General features: G+C 38.1%; 1 protein-coding gene across 3 annotated transcripts in view; it reads right to left on the bottom strand.

Annotated features, from left to right (window-relative positions):
- dpp6a (dipeptidyl-peptidase 6a) overlaps window positions 1-16,668 on the bottom strand; it is a 413,973-nt gene that overhangs the window by 99,594 nt on the left and 297,711 nt on the right. For all 3 annotated transcript variants that reach the window (XM_065294630.2, XM_065294632.2, XM_065294631.2), the window contains one exon: window positions 11,182-11,280. In XM_065294630.2, the coding sequence (XP_065150702.2) occupies window positions 11,182-11,280 (99 nt within the window). The remainder of the gene's footprint in view (window positions 1-11,181; window positions 11,281-16,668) is intronic.

The raw sequence follows: 16,668 nt of genomic DNA, 5'->3' as shown, positions 1-16,668 counted from the left end.
GTGTGTTGAATAATGTCGATGATGTATCTGTTTGATTTAGACTCCTAGCTAGAGAGGCAGATCAATGGGCTTCGCTAATTATGCAATTATATAGCTGCTTTAATACAATCATAATGGGGGCAGGCAGGCTGAATGAAAATAAGAGAGACTATTATAGGCAAAGAGAGATAGAGGACAGAAGAGAGGAATGAAGAACACTGAATTACAGTGGCTTACTGCAGAACGGCTGATCTTAAGAGAGAATTCAAGAGCTTTGATTTGCTGGAATGTATATGATCCAGACTCTTCATAAAACGCGGTGTTTCTTTAAAATCAAGAAATCTTAATATTTGTTTAAATTTGTCTAGACTCTAGAGTTTATACTAGATTGCTGTGATGAATGGTTTGAGAAGCCCAAACAAGAGCAAGGCTTCGCTTGTGTAAAAAACACCACATATTATTGATTCATTTATAGATTCATTCAATATGAGCTGTGACGCTCCGATTTTGATTGATGAATTGCGGGACCTTCTGAAGGAAAAGAAAACGAATTCTGGGCCAACTCTGGTTTAAAAAATTCAATTTCTGGCCTGTACTCGGAAATCAAGTAATAGTTAATGGTTCAGACGGGAAAGAAAGACCTTGTGTGAATCAGTCTTAGTAAGTGCTTCTGACACTTTAACAGAGATCTAATGATCATTCAGTGATGGCCAGTGTAATGCTCTTTACCCTTCCCTGATTTGCTTTGGAAGGGCCAAAGCCCTCACATACATTTTTAAATTCACTGCAGGTGCTACACATGGAGAACAGTGTAATCATATTAACACTGCGACAAACCATATCATATTCTGTCTATTCTACTGTTGGGAAATATCTGGGTTTCTTCTTGCTAATGCATTATTATTCAAGGTCACATCTCATCAGTGATAGGAAATGTTAGTTTTAAAATGAATGGTACAAAATTCAATTTATTTTATCATGATTAACTAGGCGGGTTACTGCATAAAGAATTTGAAGGAGGACGCTTCCATCAAATTTCGTGCTACATCCGTCTGCTGACAGGTGTCTTTGTCATGTGTCTTCAGGGAAAACATGAACAATCATTACACTCGGTTCGCTGTCATTTGTCATTTGGAGTTTTGCCATTAGGCCACTGTGGTGGTGCTGTTTCTAATTCAGCACAGTACAGTATGTTTGTGTTTAAAGTTCAAATATGCGGTGGGTTAATAAAGATAGCGTCTATTTATTACTTCAGAAATCGACCGCTGGCTCTGATATCTCTGTGGTGTTTAAACATGGGATTTAATTCATTTTCATTTCTTATACTTTATAATGAAATGATTATGTTTTATATCATATTTTAGGATGGCACCTAATTTATATCGCAGTTGAGTGATGCATCATGTTATGCTGCTGTACAATTTGTTATTAAAGAGCGGACTGCTTTAGGAGCGAGTGGAGAAATAGTCCCAATATCATAACAATTTTAAATAAAACTTGTGTGTGTGCGTTTTGCACTCACATTATCCAAACCAAACCAAACCAAGCCCCAGCGCGATTGTCACCCCTCCCTACTCCCCCAGGTGCACGCACTCACACTGTACTTCTTATCGATCCGAGTCCGGGCGCGCTTTCGTCATTAAGATGTAATTGTTTTGAAAAAAGCAGGAAGTAAAGCGCTCTCTTAACACTGGAACCCACCGTAATGATAAGTCTGTGTTTTTTATTCGGAGTCGTTCGGTGCGCGATTACAGACAGCCCTCTCACATGTCATCATATTGCTTAGTGATCTGTCACGTGCGCAGCTCGGACATTCACGTAACCCCGCGGCGCGCATCAAAAGGTTTTTACGGAGGCAGATGAAGGTGAGTTGTCGCGCAACTGACGTATTCACCTTTTGAATCGCGCTCAGGCGCGATTGCGCTCACACCACAGCCTTCCGCGCCTGAGCCCAAGTGAACCGCGCTCCGGCCCACCTCTGCAACCCGGCCGCGGCGCGAATAACCAATCCGTGCTCGGGCGCGGAACAGAGCGATCACACTAGTCAAACAAACCAGGCTTTGGGGGTCAAACGCGCCCGAGCGCGGTTTGGTTTGGATAGTGTGAGTACGCCCTAAGACTAAGGGCTCTATCAAACACCCGGCGCAATGCAGCGCAATGCGCAATGCAAGTGTCATTTGCTAGTTTTAACCCGGCCAAATGATAATTTCACGTTTAGCGCAACATTGTTTAAATAGCAAATGCATTTGCGCCCATTTTTGGGGCCATGAGCGTTCTGAAAACAAGGTTTGTTCAGGCGCATTGTTGGCACGTTGCTATTTTCAGTCTGTATGAGAAGTGATTATAATGAATTAAAAGCTTGTGTTTTTAATAATTTAACTGAAATTAATAATTTCAGTCACATAAAAATTAATAAGCAACACCGGCGTAAAAATATTTGGTAAATAATCAAAAAAAATGTTATTAAAAATTCCCAAATAATAAATAATATGTATTTAGAGTAAATACTTAAATCTTTAATCTTTGCTAAGTTTTTAAATATTCAACTGATTAAAACATTTTAGTTGAGGGAACTTTTTTATATTTGAGTGAACTTAAAATGAAAAGTACAAAGTACTGTGAGGAATACCCATAATCCTTTCCACCTAAATATTTGGATTGGTAATGTTGGATCAAAGAATAAGAACTGATGAGGCACTTCAAAAGTTGTTAATGAGAGGTGGAGGTTTAATCTCTTAATATTGATTATGGTATTTTTGTAGTAATTTTTTTTTCAGTTAAGTCACCATTCAGGTCATCATTCTTTGCTTTGGTATAATACATGTACCCAGTGGTTAAATTGGCTTTTGTACAGAGGGGAAGTATATACAGTAACTGGTATATAACTTTTGTATATAACTGGCTGCTTATAATAAACCCAAAGTAATGATGAAATAATGATTAATAACAATTTATTATCTTTATTAATTAACATTCCAGAGTGAAACTAAATAAGTGTGAGTTTCTTACCTTTTAACATTACTGATATTACAGTGTTTAGTGTTAACAGTGTTTGATATTCAGCTCGTCTTGATTTAATTATTTTATTCCGGCAAATGGAAAATCCATATCTGAATGAATGGGACTCAGGAAGTACATTATACACGTGTTAGTAAGACCTTACGGCAGATCACGTTGGCCAAAACACGAAAAGAAATGCGTTTTCAAAAGATATTGCGAGCAAACACAGACATTTGTATCTGGACGGATTACATTTCTCAGGGGACCTCTGAGTTTGTCGAAAAACAGTAGGTAAATTCAGAGAAAAACACAGACATGGACAATTCGGACGGGATTAAAAACAAAGTGGACCTCTGAGATACAGAGGTCCCCCAGTAAATATTACAAAGGTTAATTGGCATCTTTATTTCAAACGACCTGACCAACCGCGACCCGAATAACATTAAAAAATATTTTTGGATGACTCGTAACCGCAGGTGACCACAGGCACCCGCTCATTTTGGATTAACCCGCGCATCACTGATGCGTACCGATGTAGATTAACTGAGCACATGATATCAAAAACGATTGACACGCCATTTAAATGAGCGTTAAAAACCCGGTTGCGCAATCCGTTTTTGTTGAGGGTGCCCTGCACACACAAGTGTGAAGCCTATGAATGAAAATGTCATTATTCGCTTTGCGTCAGTTCACACGCACCAGCGCAGCGCGTACACTGGCGCGGAGCAGAGCGAGACTTTCAGGCTTGACCCCAGCCCAATTTAAACCCTGTTGCTGAAGGAGATGGAGCTGAGCTCTGGCAGGGTGTGTTGTGGACCAGAGCTGGCAGAGCTGTGCTCCTGCCAAATTTAACCTATGCATGTACCCAGTCAAGCACATCTTGTTTCTCTCCATAATAATGTGCAGTACATCTGTGCATCATGACAATTATGCAGTGTGTGCATATTTGTAGAGATGTTCATTCAATGATTGACACAAAGTTAACCATGAAGTTAAAAGAAATGATATCGTACAGTACACCAATTTAAGTGAACTGATCAATTTAAGTACAGTCTACATGAGCACTGAATTAAATGCACTTTAGGTATTTAAGTTAACTAATTACATTTAACAATGCAACTTGCTACAGTATTTTGAGTATGGGTTACTTGAGAAACATAAGGTAATCAAGTTTCCACATATTATTTTTGTAATATGAAAGTAGAATTGTGAGGTTAACTATTTTGTTTGAGTTTGGTTTACTTAAATCTCTAAGTGATAAACTAGTTTCAATTTAACAAACTGCGTTGTCAGTCCAAATTTTTTATTTGATTACTGGCAATCAGTTTCCATGAGTTTTCGAAGTAAATTCAACTCATTACTTTTAACAGTATGCTAAGTTCATGTTTTATTGAGCTTGAACTTGTATATTTAAACAAAATTATCTAAAAATGCCAGGATAATCATCATAAACACAGCCTGTTATGCTACCTCTAAGTAAATATTACACTGTAAAAAAAATCCGTAGAAATTACAATGTTATTGCAGCTGGGTTGCCGGTAATATACCGTAGATTTAAATTTATGTTATTTACTGGCAAGAGTTTGTTCAAAGTTAAATAAATTTTAAATATTAACAAGTCTTTATCTTTACAGAATAAAACTGTAAAATATCAGCCTCATGCAAAGCATTCTGGGAACCAGAAATCATCATCAACCTTTTTCTGTTTTTGCTTCAGATTTTGTTTCCCAGAATGTTTTGCTTGATCCTGTTCTTTTAGTTTTACTCTGTAAAGACAAAGACTTGTAAATGTTTAATGTTCATATAACTTTGAACAAAATGTTGCCAGTAAATAACATACATTTAAATCTACGGTAAATTACCGGCAACCCAGCTGCAATTTCTACGGATTTTTTTTACAGTGTAGCAATTAAGAAATAAAACGCGTGTGTAATAGTATATTGGATCCGTGCACTCTTAGGAAAAACTGATGCTGTTTGTTTCTTATGTTATTCAAATAATTGACAATGAACAAAATCATTCACACCATGACTAAAAAACTTTTGTAACTTTAAAGGTCACATTCTTTCTGATCCCATTTTTCAAACTTTAGTTAGTGTATAATGTTGCTGTTTGAGCATAAATAATACCTACAAAATGATAAAGTTTAAAGTTCACTGCCAGGCAATATATTTTCTTTAACAGAATTTCCCTTTCAAAGCTTACAGCGAACGGACGGTTTGGACTACAGCCCTCTATTTCCCAGTTGAATGACATCGATAAAACAGTTTTTGACTAAACTCCGCCCACATGAATACTTTAGTCGCCAACTAAGCTCAAACGGCTCAGCTAAGCTAAGCTGCTGTCGAATCACAACACACTAAACAAACTACACAATTAGAACTCATTACATATTTCTGAAGGAGGGACTTCAAAGAACAAGGAAGACATCATCCAATTTTGAGGACAGTGAAAACAGCGGTATAGAGATAGGAAATTGTGTGAAAAATACCACATTTTTTTACATGTGAAACATGAACACATGTTATATTGCGTATACTGTAAACACAATCAAAGCTTCAAAATCACAGGAAGAATGGGACCTTTAATAAGGATCTATATTTGTATTATACTGCAAATATGCAATATTACTTTAAATGTACTTTATTTAGTTTCTGTACCTGAAAAATTTTTCTGAAAACTATTTCATCTGTACGTTTGTTTTATTGTATATATAGAACTCACATTATGGCCTCACTGAAATTTTTTTTTGGATTTACGTAATTCAATTATGGACACTGGTTCCACATGATTGAAATAAGTTATCTTAAAATTAAAATTAACATGCATCCACAGAGATAACACATTAAGTTTGTAAAAAAAACACACACTTATTTCATTCATGTGGAACCGGTGTCTATAATTAAATTACATAAATCTAACATTCTTTTCAGTGCTGGAGGTTGTAAGGACATTTAAGGGGGTACTGTAGAGAAAGGATTTATTTTGTCTGACAAAATTTCTTAATAAATAGCTAAATGATTTGGACTTATTTTATCAATGCTTTTATTATTACACAGAGTAAAGCTTATATTATAGTACATATTACTTTAAACAACCTTTTTGCTGATATGTTGTATTTAATAATCAAATCAAATAAAAAGTTAATACTGTAAATCACTATTCAATCATCAAACTATTTAAACATTTAAATAAGTTAAATCATGAGCCATGATACATATACTCACCTAAAGGATTATTAGGAACACCATACTAATACTGTGTTTGACCCCCTTTCGCCTTCAGAACTGCCTTAATTCTATGTGGCATTGATTCAACAAGGTGCTGAAAGCATTCTTTAGAAATGTTGGCCCATATTGATAGGATAACATCTTGCAGTTGATGGAGATTTGTGGGATGCACATCCAGGGCACAAAGCTCCCGTTCCACCACATCCCAAAGATGCTCTATTGGGTTTAGATCTGGTGACTGTGGGGCCCATTTTAGTACAGTGAACTCATCGTCATGTTCAAGAAACCAATTTGAAATGATTTGAGCTTTGTGACATGGTGCATTATCCTGCTGGAAGTAGCCATCAGAGGATGGGTACATGGTGGTCATAAGGGGATGGACATGGTCAGAAACAATGCTCAGGTAGGCCGTGATATTTTAACAGTGCCCAATTGGCACTAAGGGGCCTAAAGTGTGCCAAGAAAACATCCCCACACCATTACACCACCAGCATGCACAGTGGTAACAAGGCATGATGGATCCATGTTCTCATTCTGTTTACGCCAAATTCTCTAACATCTGAATGTATCAACAGAAATCGAGACTCATCAGATCAGGCAACATTTTTCTATTCTTCAACTGTCCAATTTTGGTGAGCTCTTGCAAATTCTAGCCTCTTTTTCCTATTTGTAGTGGAGATGAGTGGTACCCGGTGGGGTCTTCTGCTGTTGTAGCCCATCCGCTTTAAGGTTGTGCGTGTTGTGGCTTCACAAATGCTTTGCTGCATACATCGGTCAGAATGAGTGGTTATTTCAGTCAAAGTTGATCTTCTATCAGCTTGAATCAGTCGGCCCATTCTCCTCGGACCTCTAGCATCAACAAGGCATTTTTGCCCACAGGACTGCCCATACTGGATGTTTTTCCCTTTTCACACCATTCTTTTTAAACCCTAGAAATGGTTGTGCGTGAAAATCCCAGTAACTGACCAGGTTGTGAAATACTCAGACCGGCCCGTCTGGCACCAACAACCGTGCCACGCTCAAAATTGCTTAAATCACCTTTCTTTCCCATTCTGACATTCAGTTTGGAGTTCAGGAGATTGTCTTGACCAGGACCACACCCCTAAATGCATTGAAGCAACTGCCATGTGATTGGTTGATTTGATAATTCCATTAATGAGAAATTGAACAGGTGTTCCTTATAATCCTTTAGGTGAGTGTATGTGCATGTGATCAGGATGGCACCACCTCCACTGGTTTGGATTTGTTGTGGCATCTGTTTGTCAAGTAATACAGGAGAATGTTAAGATGACTTGTAAAAATTGTTCATTTTGGCAACTGTATTATACCAGTGACATTGTAATGGTACTACTGAGGACAAGTTTTTTAGTTGCATGCAATAATCCTGTGTAGATGCTTGGAGTATGGACAGCTTAGGCGATGAATGGGAGCACTAAAGTTTTTGCATTGCCTTGTTTATTTGCAGTGTAAACTGTGTCCTTCACACAACCTAAAGCGACACAATGCAAACAAGAGAGGTTTTTAATTGTCTGTGTCAGTAAATAATTTAAACAAAATAGAACAAAACTAATCAAAAGATTTGATAAACAAACTCATTATTTTACATAATTTTTTATAAGTAACATGTTCTGTTATTTCTTGCTTCCGAAAAGTAATGTGCAATATTTATAACACATTAACCCCCAAATATGTTTAATTATGAAAATCCAAAAACCCTAAAACCAGAAAGTTGAAACAGAAAGCCAGAAATTTCTCATCACCCATAGTTCATACACTTCCATTAGATCTGTTTATCTTTCGTACTGTAGACTGACATGAGCGATAACAAGCAAAAATGATGGTGTGAAAAATGGGCTGAGCATCAATCAATAAAAGAGAAGCGTCATTGTGCCATAATTTCCACCTAAATTACTCCACCCGCTTCAGCGGGGGAAGTTTTTCTAAGCAGTGAACTGTGCTTTGTTGTGTTATGAATCAAAGCCGATGAGATGAATTGCTCTGAGCGCTGAGTTAATGTCCCTGTGTGAGAATGATGAGGGTCTCCTGACGCGTCCATGCAGCTGCAATGTAGGAACATGAATGAAATCGCCATCTAAATGATCTTCATTACAGTTTAAATGCATCGCATCGTATACTGAGAGCCGGAGGAGAGCTGAACTACAGCAGACAGTCTCATAGCCTCTGGTGAATTATCAGACTAGATTTACCAGCTATTTCAAAACTGAAGTTTTTTTGCTAAACTCGGGTGACATCTTGAATAGGAGTATGACTAGCAGTACAAAGTATGTTCCTTATTCCAGTTATTTCTGAAAAAGGATCATCCACTATCTGACCAACATGTACAACAAACAACATCACATTTCAAAGTTGATCTTTAACAGTGCCTTGACAGACACAAATGCTTATGGTTTGTTATGGAGGTGTGAAAGGTGTGTGATCAGTTTCAAACCAAACAGAAATACAGTACATTTGATTTCTGAAAGCAAAACTGGACCCGTATTTCATAAATTAATCATTATATCCTTGCAATTCTCCATTTCCACTGAAATCAATGGATTTCCAGAGCTGTCTGATGCTGCAAAAACTCTGCATGCACCCTCAATCTGAAACTGGTGACTTCGCCTTCATGATGTCACCCTAATGTTTGTGTGCATCAGCTGGTCTGAAAATGACTTTAGGATTGAAGTAATAGAACAAAAGCTGAGAAGTGTTAAGACTGAGACACTTTTATATCTACACTCTCCAAACTGTCTGATGAAAGGAGACAGCTCAATGAAGCTTAAACAAAATCAGATTCTCGCAGCTGATAAATGCCTCCCTCAGTTTGACATAAATCATCTGTCTGCATGCAGAATCCCTTATGAAAATTAACCATGTTTTTTTGTGGTAAAAGTGTAGATACCTACACTTTTTGTTCACACATAGCGCTTACCGGTAAATTACTGGTTATCTTACAACTAGGGCTGAAACGATTCATTGAGTTACTCGATTAACTCGATTCAAAAAATTCCTCGAGGCAAAAATTCTGCCTCGAAGCCTCGTTAAATTCCTATGACGCGCACTACACACGCCGAGATCTGATTCACACGGACCGTTGTTCAATGTTAAGGAAGCACATCATAGAGCGTGATACATTTTGAATTTAGTTGGCGCGATGGCGGAGAGTAAATATGTCCATAAACGGCAGAGAGAGAATGTCTAAAGTTTGGGATCATTACATTATCATTACATTACATTCAGCATCTGATCCACTGCTGTTTCACCAAGCGTCGATGAAACAAGGCAACGTAGCTTTCGCTGATTTTAATCCCATACTGTATTTGTAGCGATGTCGTTATGCAGTTTGACTATGATGTTTAGCTTTGATGTTTTTAAGTAGTAAACGTATTCACGTTCAATTGCAAGAGAGTATAGCTTAAAAAAGAACCCCTTCACACACATGCATGCACCCTCGTCTCTCTCTCACGCGAGTCAGACCAATCGCACATATGCTTAAACTTTTATGTAGCCACGCAACAATAATTTCAGCATGCATCCACTGTATACAGCGGGACGTGATGTTGTGATTTCTCCAACGGATTCTTAACCTAAAATGCACCACAATGCAAGTGATGCAAACCAAATGCAGCGTTCTTTTGAAAATGAATGTATGTATTTCTGCCGAAACCAAACTGCAATGAAGCAACTGAACGTGTGACTGGGTTGTCACTCTTCCTCACGCACAGCACACGTGCACACACATACAAACACAGGTGCACGCGTGCGCGCACACACACAGGTTGTTACCATAGCAAATAGGCTCACCCCAGAAAGATATATTATTTGTTAGTAGCCTAATGGTAAATGCTGCAGGTGTAGAAATGTACATAAACCAAATATTTAGTTTGATGTCAGTAAATATTTACTTTGACATGTTGTGCATATTAATAAATTAAAGTGCACTGCTTAATCGTTGGCACTGGCACTTATAACACTAAATGGGTAAAAATTGAAATAAATAGGCTTATTTTTTGGAGCCAAATGTCAATACCTCTGTTTTTTAGAAATAAAAGCCAAATGCTTGAACATTTTACAGCCACGACATTTTCGTTATGCATTATTTGTTTTGGTTGTTTAAAAACATACACAAAATTTTTATCCGATTACTCGATTAATCGATCGATTCAGTGCTAGATTACTCGATTACAAAAAGAATTGATAGCTGCAGCCCTACTAACAACCTCTCTTACTGGTAAAATGGCAGCACAGATTTACCAGGAAAGTTATGTTTACACATGACCAGTAAATTACCAGTAAAGACTGTATGTGTGAAAGGGACTAATGTCACTTTCCTCTCAGCCTCCCAATCACAGTAGAGGAGGGGTGGGACAAATACCACAACAACCAACCGGTGCATTGATTGAACAATGACTGCTAAACATTACCAATCATGTATCATAGCAACCAAAGTGCTTAGTTGAAGAAACACTGACAAGTGCCCACAGACAGCGTTTGCCTGGCGTTTCAGCCGTGTTTAAACACTTTGCCAGTGACGTCAGCCTGCGAGAAATGTGACAAATCTCCAAATCCCATGTAAATGCACTGATGTGAAAAAAGCTTTCTATAATAAGCTGTTTAATTAAGATATCCTCTTATTTTGTGCATATAAACGCACTCAGTATGTTTGTTCCCTTGGAATTAAACCCTTAACCTTTAGTGCTGCTAACACGATGCTCTTCCATTAAGCAACAGTGCAATTTTTTTATTCTTAAAACAAAGTAAGAGACAAAATCAATATTTTAGCTTTACTTTGAGGAAATTTGTAGCTAATGCACAACCCCTTTGTTCATTTGCCACTCTGCATTGATTCAGTGAACAATGAGAATTATACTTTGTAACTCCCTGTTCAGACAATCTTATTGGATACTGGACAGCACTAATAGGAGAGCTGCGGTGTGGAGAAAATAAAATGTCTGCTGATGTGAGCACTTACCGCTGATCCACTTAGCATTTGGGTCATGAACCTTGAAGTCTTTCTTGAAGATTTCTTCAACTGTCACTTTCCCCTTAAAGGCCAGGCTATCATCCTCACCTGTCGACAGAAAAACAAAAAATCAGCACAAAGACATCAATGTTGGCTCGGTCCAACCTGACTTGCGATCCTTATGCATCTACTTTCTGCTGCGTTTATGTCAGAAACTCTCAGCTTTTCAGGTTCACAGAAAGCAAACCGCATCGACATTAGGCTCAATTGGCTGACACTCTCTTCCTGGAAGGAAGCCTGATTTTTTTTTCTCAGAAATCGCATCTGCAGCTACCAGGCTTGATTTAAAAACTACAGTGCTCTGTGAACACAATGTTGGAAAGTTCTCACTGTTCTGGCATCCAGCAGAGCTTGAGCTCATTATCTCGGCTGCACCGCTGCGTTCGGGGCCGAGAGATCGCCAGCGTCAGACCACCTTTGTTTGACATTACCTCTCATTTATTCAGCATGTTGCGAGAACGCATCAATACCTAGAGAGACTGTGTGTGCATTGTAGAGGAGAACCATTCTAAATCATATGAGATGTTGGTGAAGCTTTGCATTAAATGACACCCCAACATAAGGTGAGAATGAATGCTTTAATGTTTTTTTTTTTGTGACAGAGAAAGCGAGAAAGAATCTATCAACTCACTCACACTTATCTTTCTCCGACTAGTATTACGCCGTCACTTTGACTTGTGCATGCATGCGTGTAGGCTGGGAGCAATTCTCCGTCATCACAGAGGAAGACAAAAGAGGAGGACATCGATGTAAACACAATCATGTGTCCCTCCAGGCTTTGCTTAAGACCAATTGAATATTTTATTATTAAAATGGGATTTGTGCATTTACAGCTCATGGCAGCAGTAACCTGATTTATTTAGTCATAATTCTGCACACCAGCAGAGAGCTTGCATCTAGCATATGACTCATTTCAAATGCCATGACAAATAAAGGAAGACAAAGAAAAGGCAATGTCTGATTTGTTCCATTTTGCTGTCAAGATGAGTGTTTTTTGTATTTTGAGAGAATACTGTTGAAGAGCCAACGTCAGGGTTTCTGATTTGATACAGAAACATTTTTAGTTAAACTGTTTAAAAGTCTCCTCACACCCTGATAGCAATCACTATGTTAAGTTGTTTAAATATATATATATATATATGTCATCTGGGAAAGGCGTAGGACCAAAACATTTTCAACAAATCATTCAACTCGGACGCAATAATTAGACGCATGCAATTTTTGCCCCTCATCTGTGAACGTGTTTTGCATACCACTGCACAACCTGTTCATGCAGACACCATACGTCATCATCACGTTCCTGTGCGCTCTCTTCCCGTCTGTAAACAGAGGGAGAATGGCAACTGTAAATGGCAAACTGGTAAATTGACAACCTGCACAGGAGCCACAAAACAAAAGATTTTTTTTTAAACAACAATGACAAAAACGTCTGGATCAGCAAAGAGCAAAAACCTGAATTAACATTGTTTATTTTACTGCTTTAACAGGACATGCAAACAGCTGCAGGAGGCAAAGGGTCCGAAAGGGTCGTTGCAATGTTTATTTTGGTAAGGTAGGTATGCAATATGATTGTATTGAAATGGATTCATTCTACTTTGATGAAACATTGTGTCGCTTATGAAGTTTGTGTTCCTTTACGAATTCTACAGTACTGAAACGTGCTTTAACTAATTCCGATTTAAAACAGTTGCTTATGTCCGTTATTTTGGTAATGTTATTCACTTTGTACTGCTACGTTTTCTCACTGGTGAATGAGATATGGGATGTGGACCGTGGATGTCTGGTTTCTGCATGTTCATGTGTTTTGGAGGAGGCGTGGCTTTGGATGGCGATTTGAATGGAAGGTGGGATCGTGATTTCAGTGCTAGTTGGCTACCGTTAGCATTTTTCAAAATCAGGTACCCTGCCTTTAACTCTTTCCCCGCAATTGACAAGATAACTCATCAATTAAGAGAAAATGCTACCCTGCCAATGACGAGAATTTCCGGCTTTCCGCAATGCCACTACTATCCACCAGGTGGCGGATAATTTATACAACCTGGAAGTAGCACCTCACGTGAAAGAGAAAGAACTCTGTGTATGTTTTAAAGATCGCTCAGAATCTGATTTCTATCAAAAGTCCTTCACAAAAATTGAATTCTCTCATCTTTTTGCTCAAAATTTGGTGTTTATGAAGAAACCTACCTATATTTGAGAGGTGATAAAAAGAAAACTAATGAAGGTAGGATGAAACTTTTTTTTGAAAGCAGAGGGTCTGTTCCTTCATTTGATATTGTTTGTTTATATATTTAAAGAAGAACATTTTCTGGAAGGCATTAAAGTTTTGTGAAAATCATGAAAAATGCTGGCGCTGGCTGGCAACTTTTTTTTTAAACGCTGGCGGGGAAAGGGTTAACGGCAGTCACGTTTATAATAGCTACACCTCATTCAGGTCTCATTTACATCAGAGATGCGGGTTGTAGCTTTGAAACCAATTCTAGTCTAATTTTATCTTTCAAACTGTATGTATCAGTAAAACACAAAATTTCAGTTATGCTTTCTCTATGCCTGTCACTGTCCGCTCTTTGTGTGCACACAGGGGCACATGTGGACCCCTGAGGCTGCGCTCTCAAAAAAACCAAAAAAACTACCAAGGTCATGGCCACTTATCACGTGACAAATCGATAAAGTAATTATAGCGACAGGCCTACTTATAAGTGTCTTATTTTGAAGATGTGCTATGGGTTGGTCAGTATAGTCACCATTAACCTGGTTCCGAATATGGGTGTTATGCAGTTTGTTTGTTTTGCTTGTCTTTAAGGATCTTTTTTAAGTATGTTTATGAAAAATAACAAATGACTGTTATTCTAGGAGTACCCACTATAGCAGGCCTGGAAATTAAAACAGTGCTGTTGTCTGATGGGCTGATAAAAAACATCATCACTCTGGGTATTTAGGCATATTAGAATCCAGACAATCTGATTGGGACTTACAACTTTAGCAGTTCTTCTTGCGTGTGATATGGATCAGACAGTCCGCAAAAGGTCTGTGGACATGCCGCCTGAGGCTGATACTACAAAGCGTTTAAAAAAAGCAGAAAAAACATCTCGGGGAATAAAACCAGCACATTACATAAACATTTATGTATGACTATTATGCAAACAAAATATAATAACGTAAGCCAAAGAGTTTTATCCAGTGCTTAAAATATAACAGTATAACAGTGACAACAAGAAATACTTTAGATATGTATTCATGGTTGTAAACCCTGCTGTGTGCTTGTGTTCAAACTGACAGCCGAGATAAGATTTTTTAGCAAACATGGGGCAAAAACGAGAATTGAGCCCAGCAGGAAGCTTCTCAGCCTGAACGCCCGGTATAGACAGACTGCTCATTTCAGAGGCTGCAGTGTGCTTTGACTGTACTGACCACTATTGCTGCAGGATAAATCTTTTCCTGTACAAGTGCACTTTAACAGTGCAGTAAGCATTTCTTAAAATAGTTAAGGCAAACGTTTAAAGCACAAGACTATGAGGCTATAGTTATATTAAGGCAATTCCAGGTAATGATGATCATTAGAAATTCCCACTCACATAGACTGCAACCCTTTAGGGAAGTCGCGCCACTAGTCGGCCATGTTTGCACTGCCTATGGAAAGTTATTTTTTTCATGTAAGACCAGAGTCCTGTCAACTTGAATGGGTAAAGACAGGTATCTCTGAAATCACGTTAAAATCACAATTATACAACATATATCTGACCAAATATTAAACCTGACATCAAGTGTATCATCACACATTAATTTTTTTATGCTCAAATTGAGCTAAAACATTTTTTTATGGTCATTTCAGCTACTGCACATGTGCACAGGTTGTCAAATGCTTTATTTGAATCCGCTTCATGGTCTTTATCGATTGATGACTGGTTCTGTTAACTTGCATCTGTAAGCCACATACATTTTGTTCAGTCCTGTGCACATTTGTATGGAAGCACACATAGATAAATCATTGCCCTATAATGTATGTATTTATACCACAGGGTTGTTGAATGCTTTATTCTGATTGGCTAAGAAATGTTCCACAGGTATGCATTATTTTTCGATAAACGCACACCTAACCTGTCAAATAGGGTGACCAGATGAAATTGGCTGAAATTCGGGACAAATAATGAATTTCAAACTGAACCAATCATATTAATATAAGTGCATATGCATATAATTAATTTATATAATACGTATAGAAAGTATTTTATACTTCATACAATAATAGTTAACTTAGATCATCCAATAAAAGTTTTCTTTATTTTATTTAATAATAAATTATAATATGTATATATGTAGATTTTTTTGAATCTACATATATGCCTCCCTCCACCAATCTCCACTCCTTCACGCGACTGACTGTCACTGCCTGCACTTTCAACTGTCCTCGCGGCTGCTGCAACTTTCGCTCTCTTAATCTACTCTATAAAACAAGAAGGGTAACAAAAAGGTCATATTGTCTTTCTGCATATAGATGAATTAGATAAATTAATAGAAACAATACAACTTTAAATTTAATTTTTCAATTCAATTCAATTCAATTTTATTTATATAGCGCTTTTCACAAAAGTCAATTGTTTCAAAGCAGCTTTACATAAATAGAAGCAGTGAAAGCACAGAAAAACGACAGATAGCACAACAAAATACAAGATAGCATGAGCAGTTAAATTTGCTGCGGCTATGACTCAATATTATAAGTGCACGTATTACTAAAGCAACGTCTAGAAGAGGAAGCTAGGTAAAGCCCAAAAAGGCTGCCTCCCCGGGGTGAAAAACCCCCTAGGAGAAAAAAAACCCCGGGCTTTTATCAGAGGAAAAATAAGTCCTAGGAGGGAAAAACCCTTGGGAGAACGGATAAGGAGATTTAGCGGAGATTAAGCGGGTTCTGCCGGTGATCGTTGGTCAGGCATCAGCTGGTCATCACTTTACACTTGAGCTATAGCCTACCGAGGTTGTGGAGGCTCGACGTCAGCATATATAATAAGTCGCCAAAGGGGTTTGAAAAGTCGCTAAATCTAGTGAAAAAGTCACCAAGTTGGTAACACTGGTTATATACCACCGGACTGTGTGTCGGTGGTGAGGTAAAAGGGGCGCTGGCAGTGGACCAAACCACTGTGAGGCAAGAGAGGGGAGAATTCAAAATGTTTAAAACGTTTTTTGTTGTTGCTCTGTTTGCATTTGTATTGTTTTACTTCTTACACAACTATTTTAAGTATTATAAATCATTACATTATTTTCAATACACATATTTTAATGATATTTTAGGGGGGACAACCCTCAGATAGTTGGGTTCTGACCCCCCCCGACCACCTGCGATTTCCGCCTAGGGTTGCAGCCAATGAGCAGCCGGCTGGGGCTGGCTGCAGGATGACTCAACCTCCTCGCTCATGTTTTATCAGACAATAACTACTCAAGATT

Source organism: Paramisgurnus dabryanus, chromosome 22 (genome assembly GCF_030506205.2).
Source record: "Paramisgurnus dabryanus chromosome 22, PD_genome_1.1, whole genome shotgun sequence".
Lineage (NCBI taxonomy): Eukaryota > Metazoa > Chordata > Actinopteri > Cypriniformes > Cobitidae > Paramisgurnus > Paramisgurnus dabryanus.
This window is presented reverse-complemented; position numbering and strand designations above follow the sequence as displayed.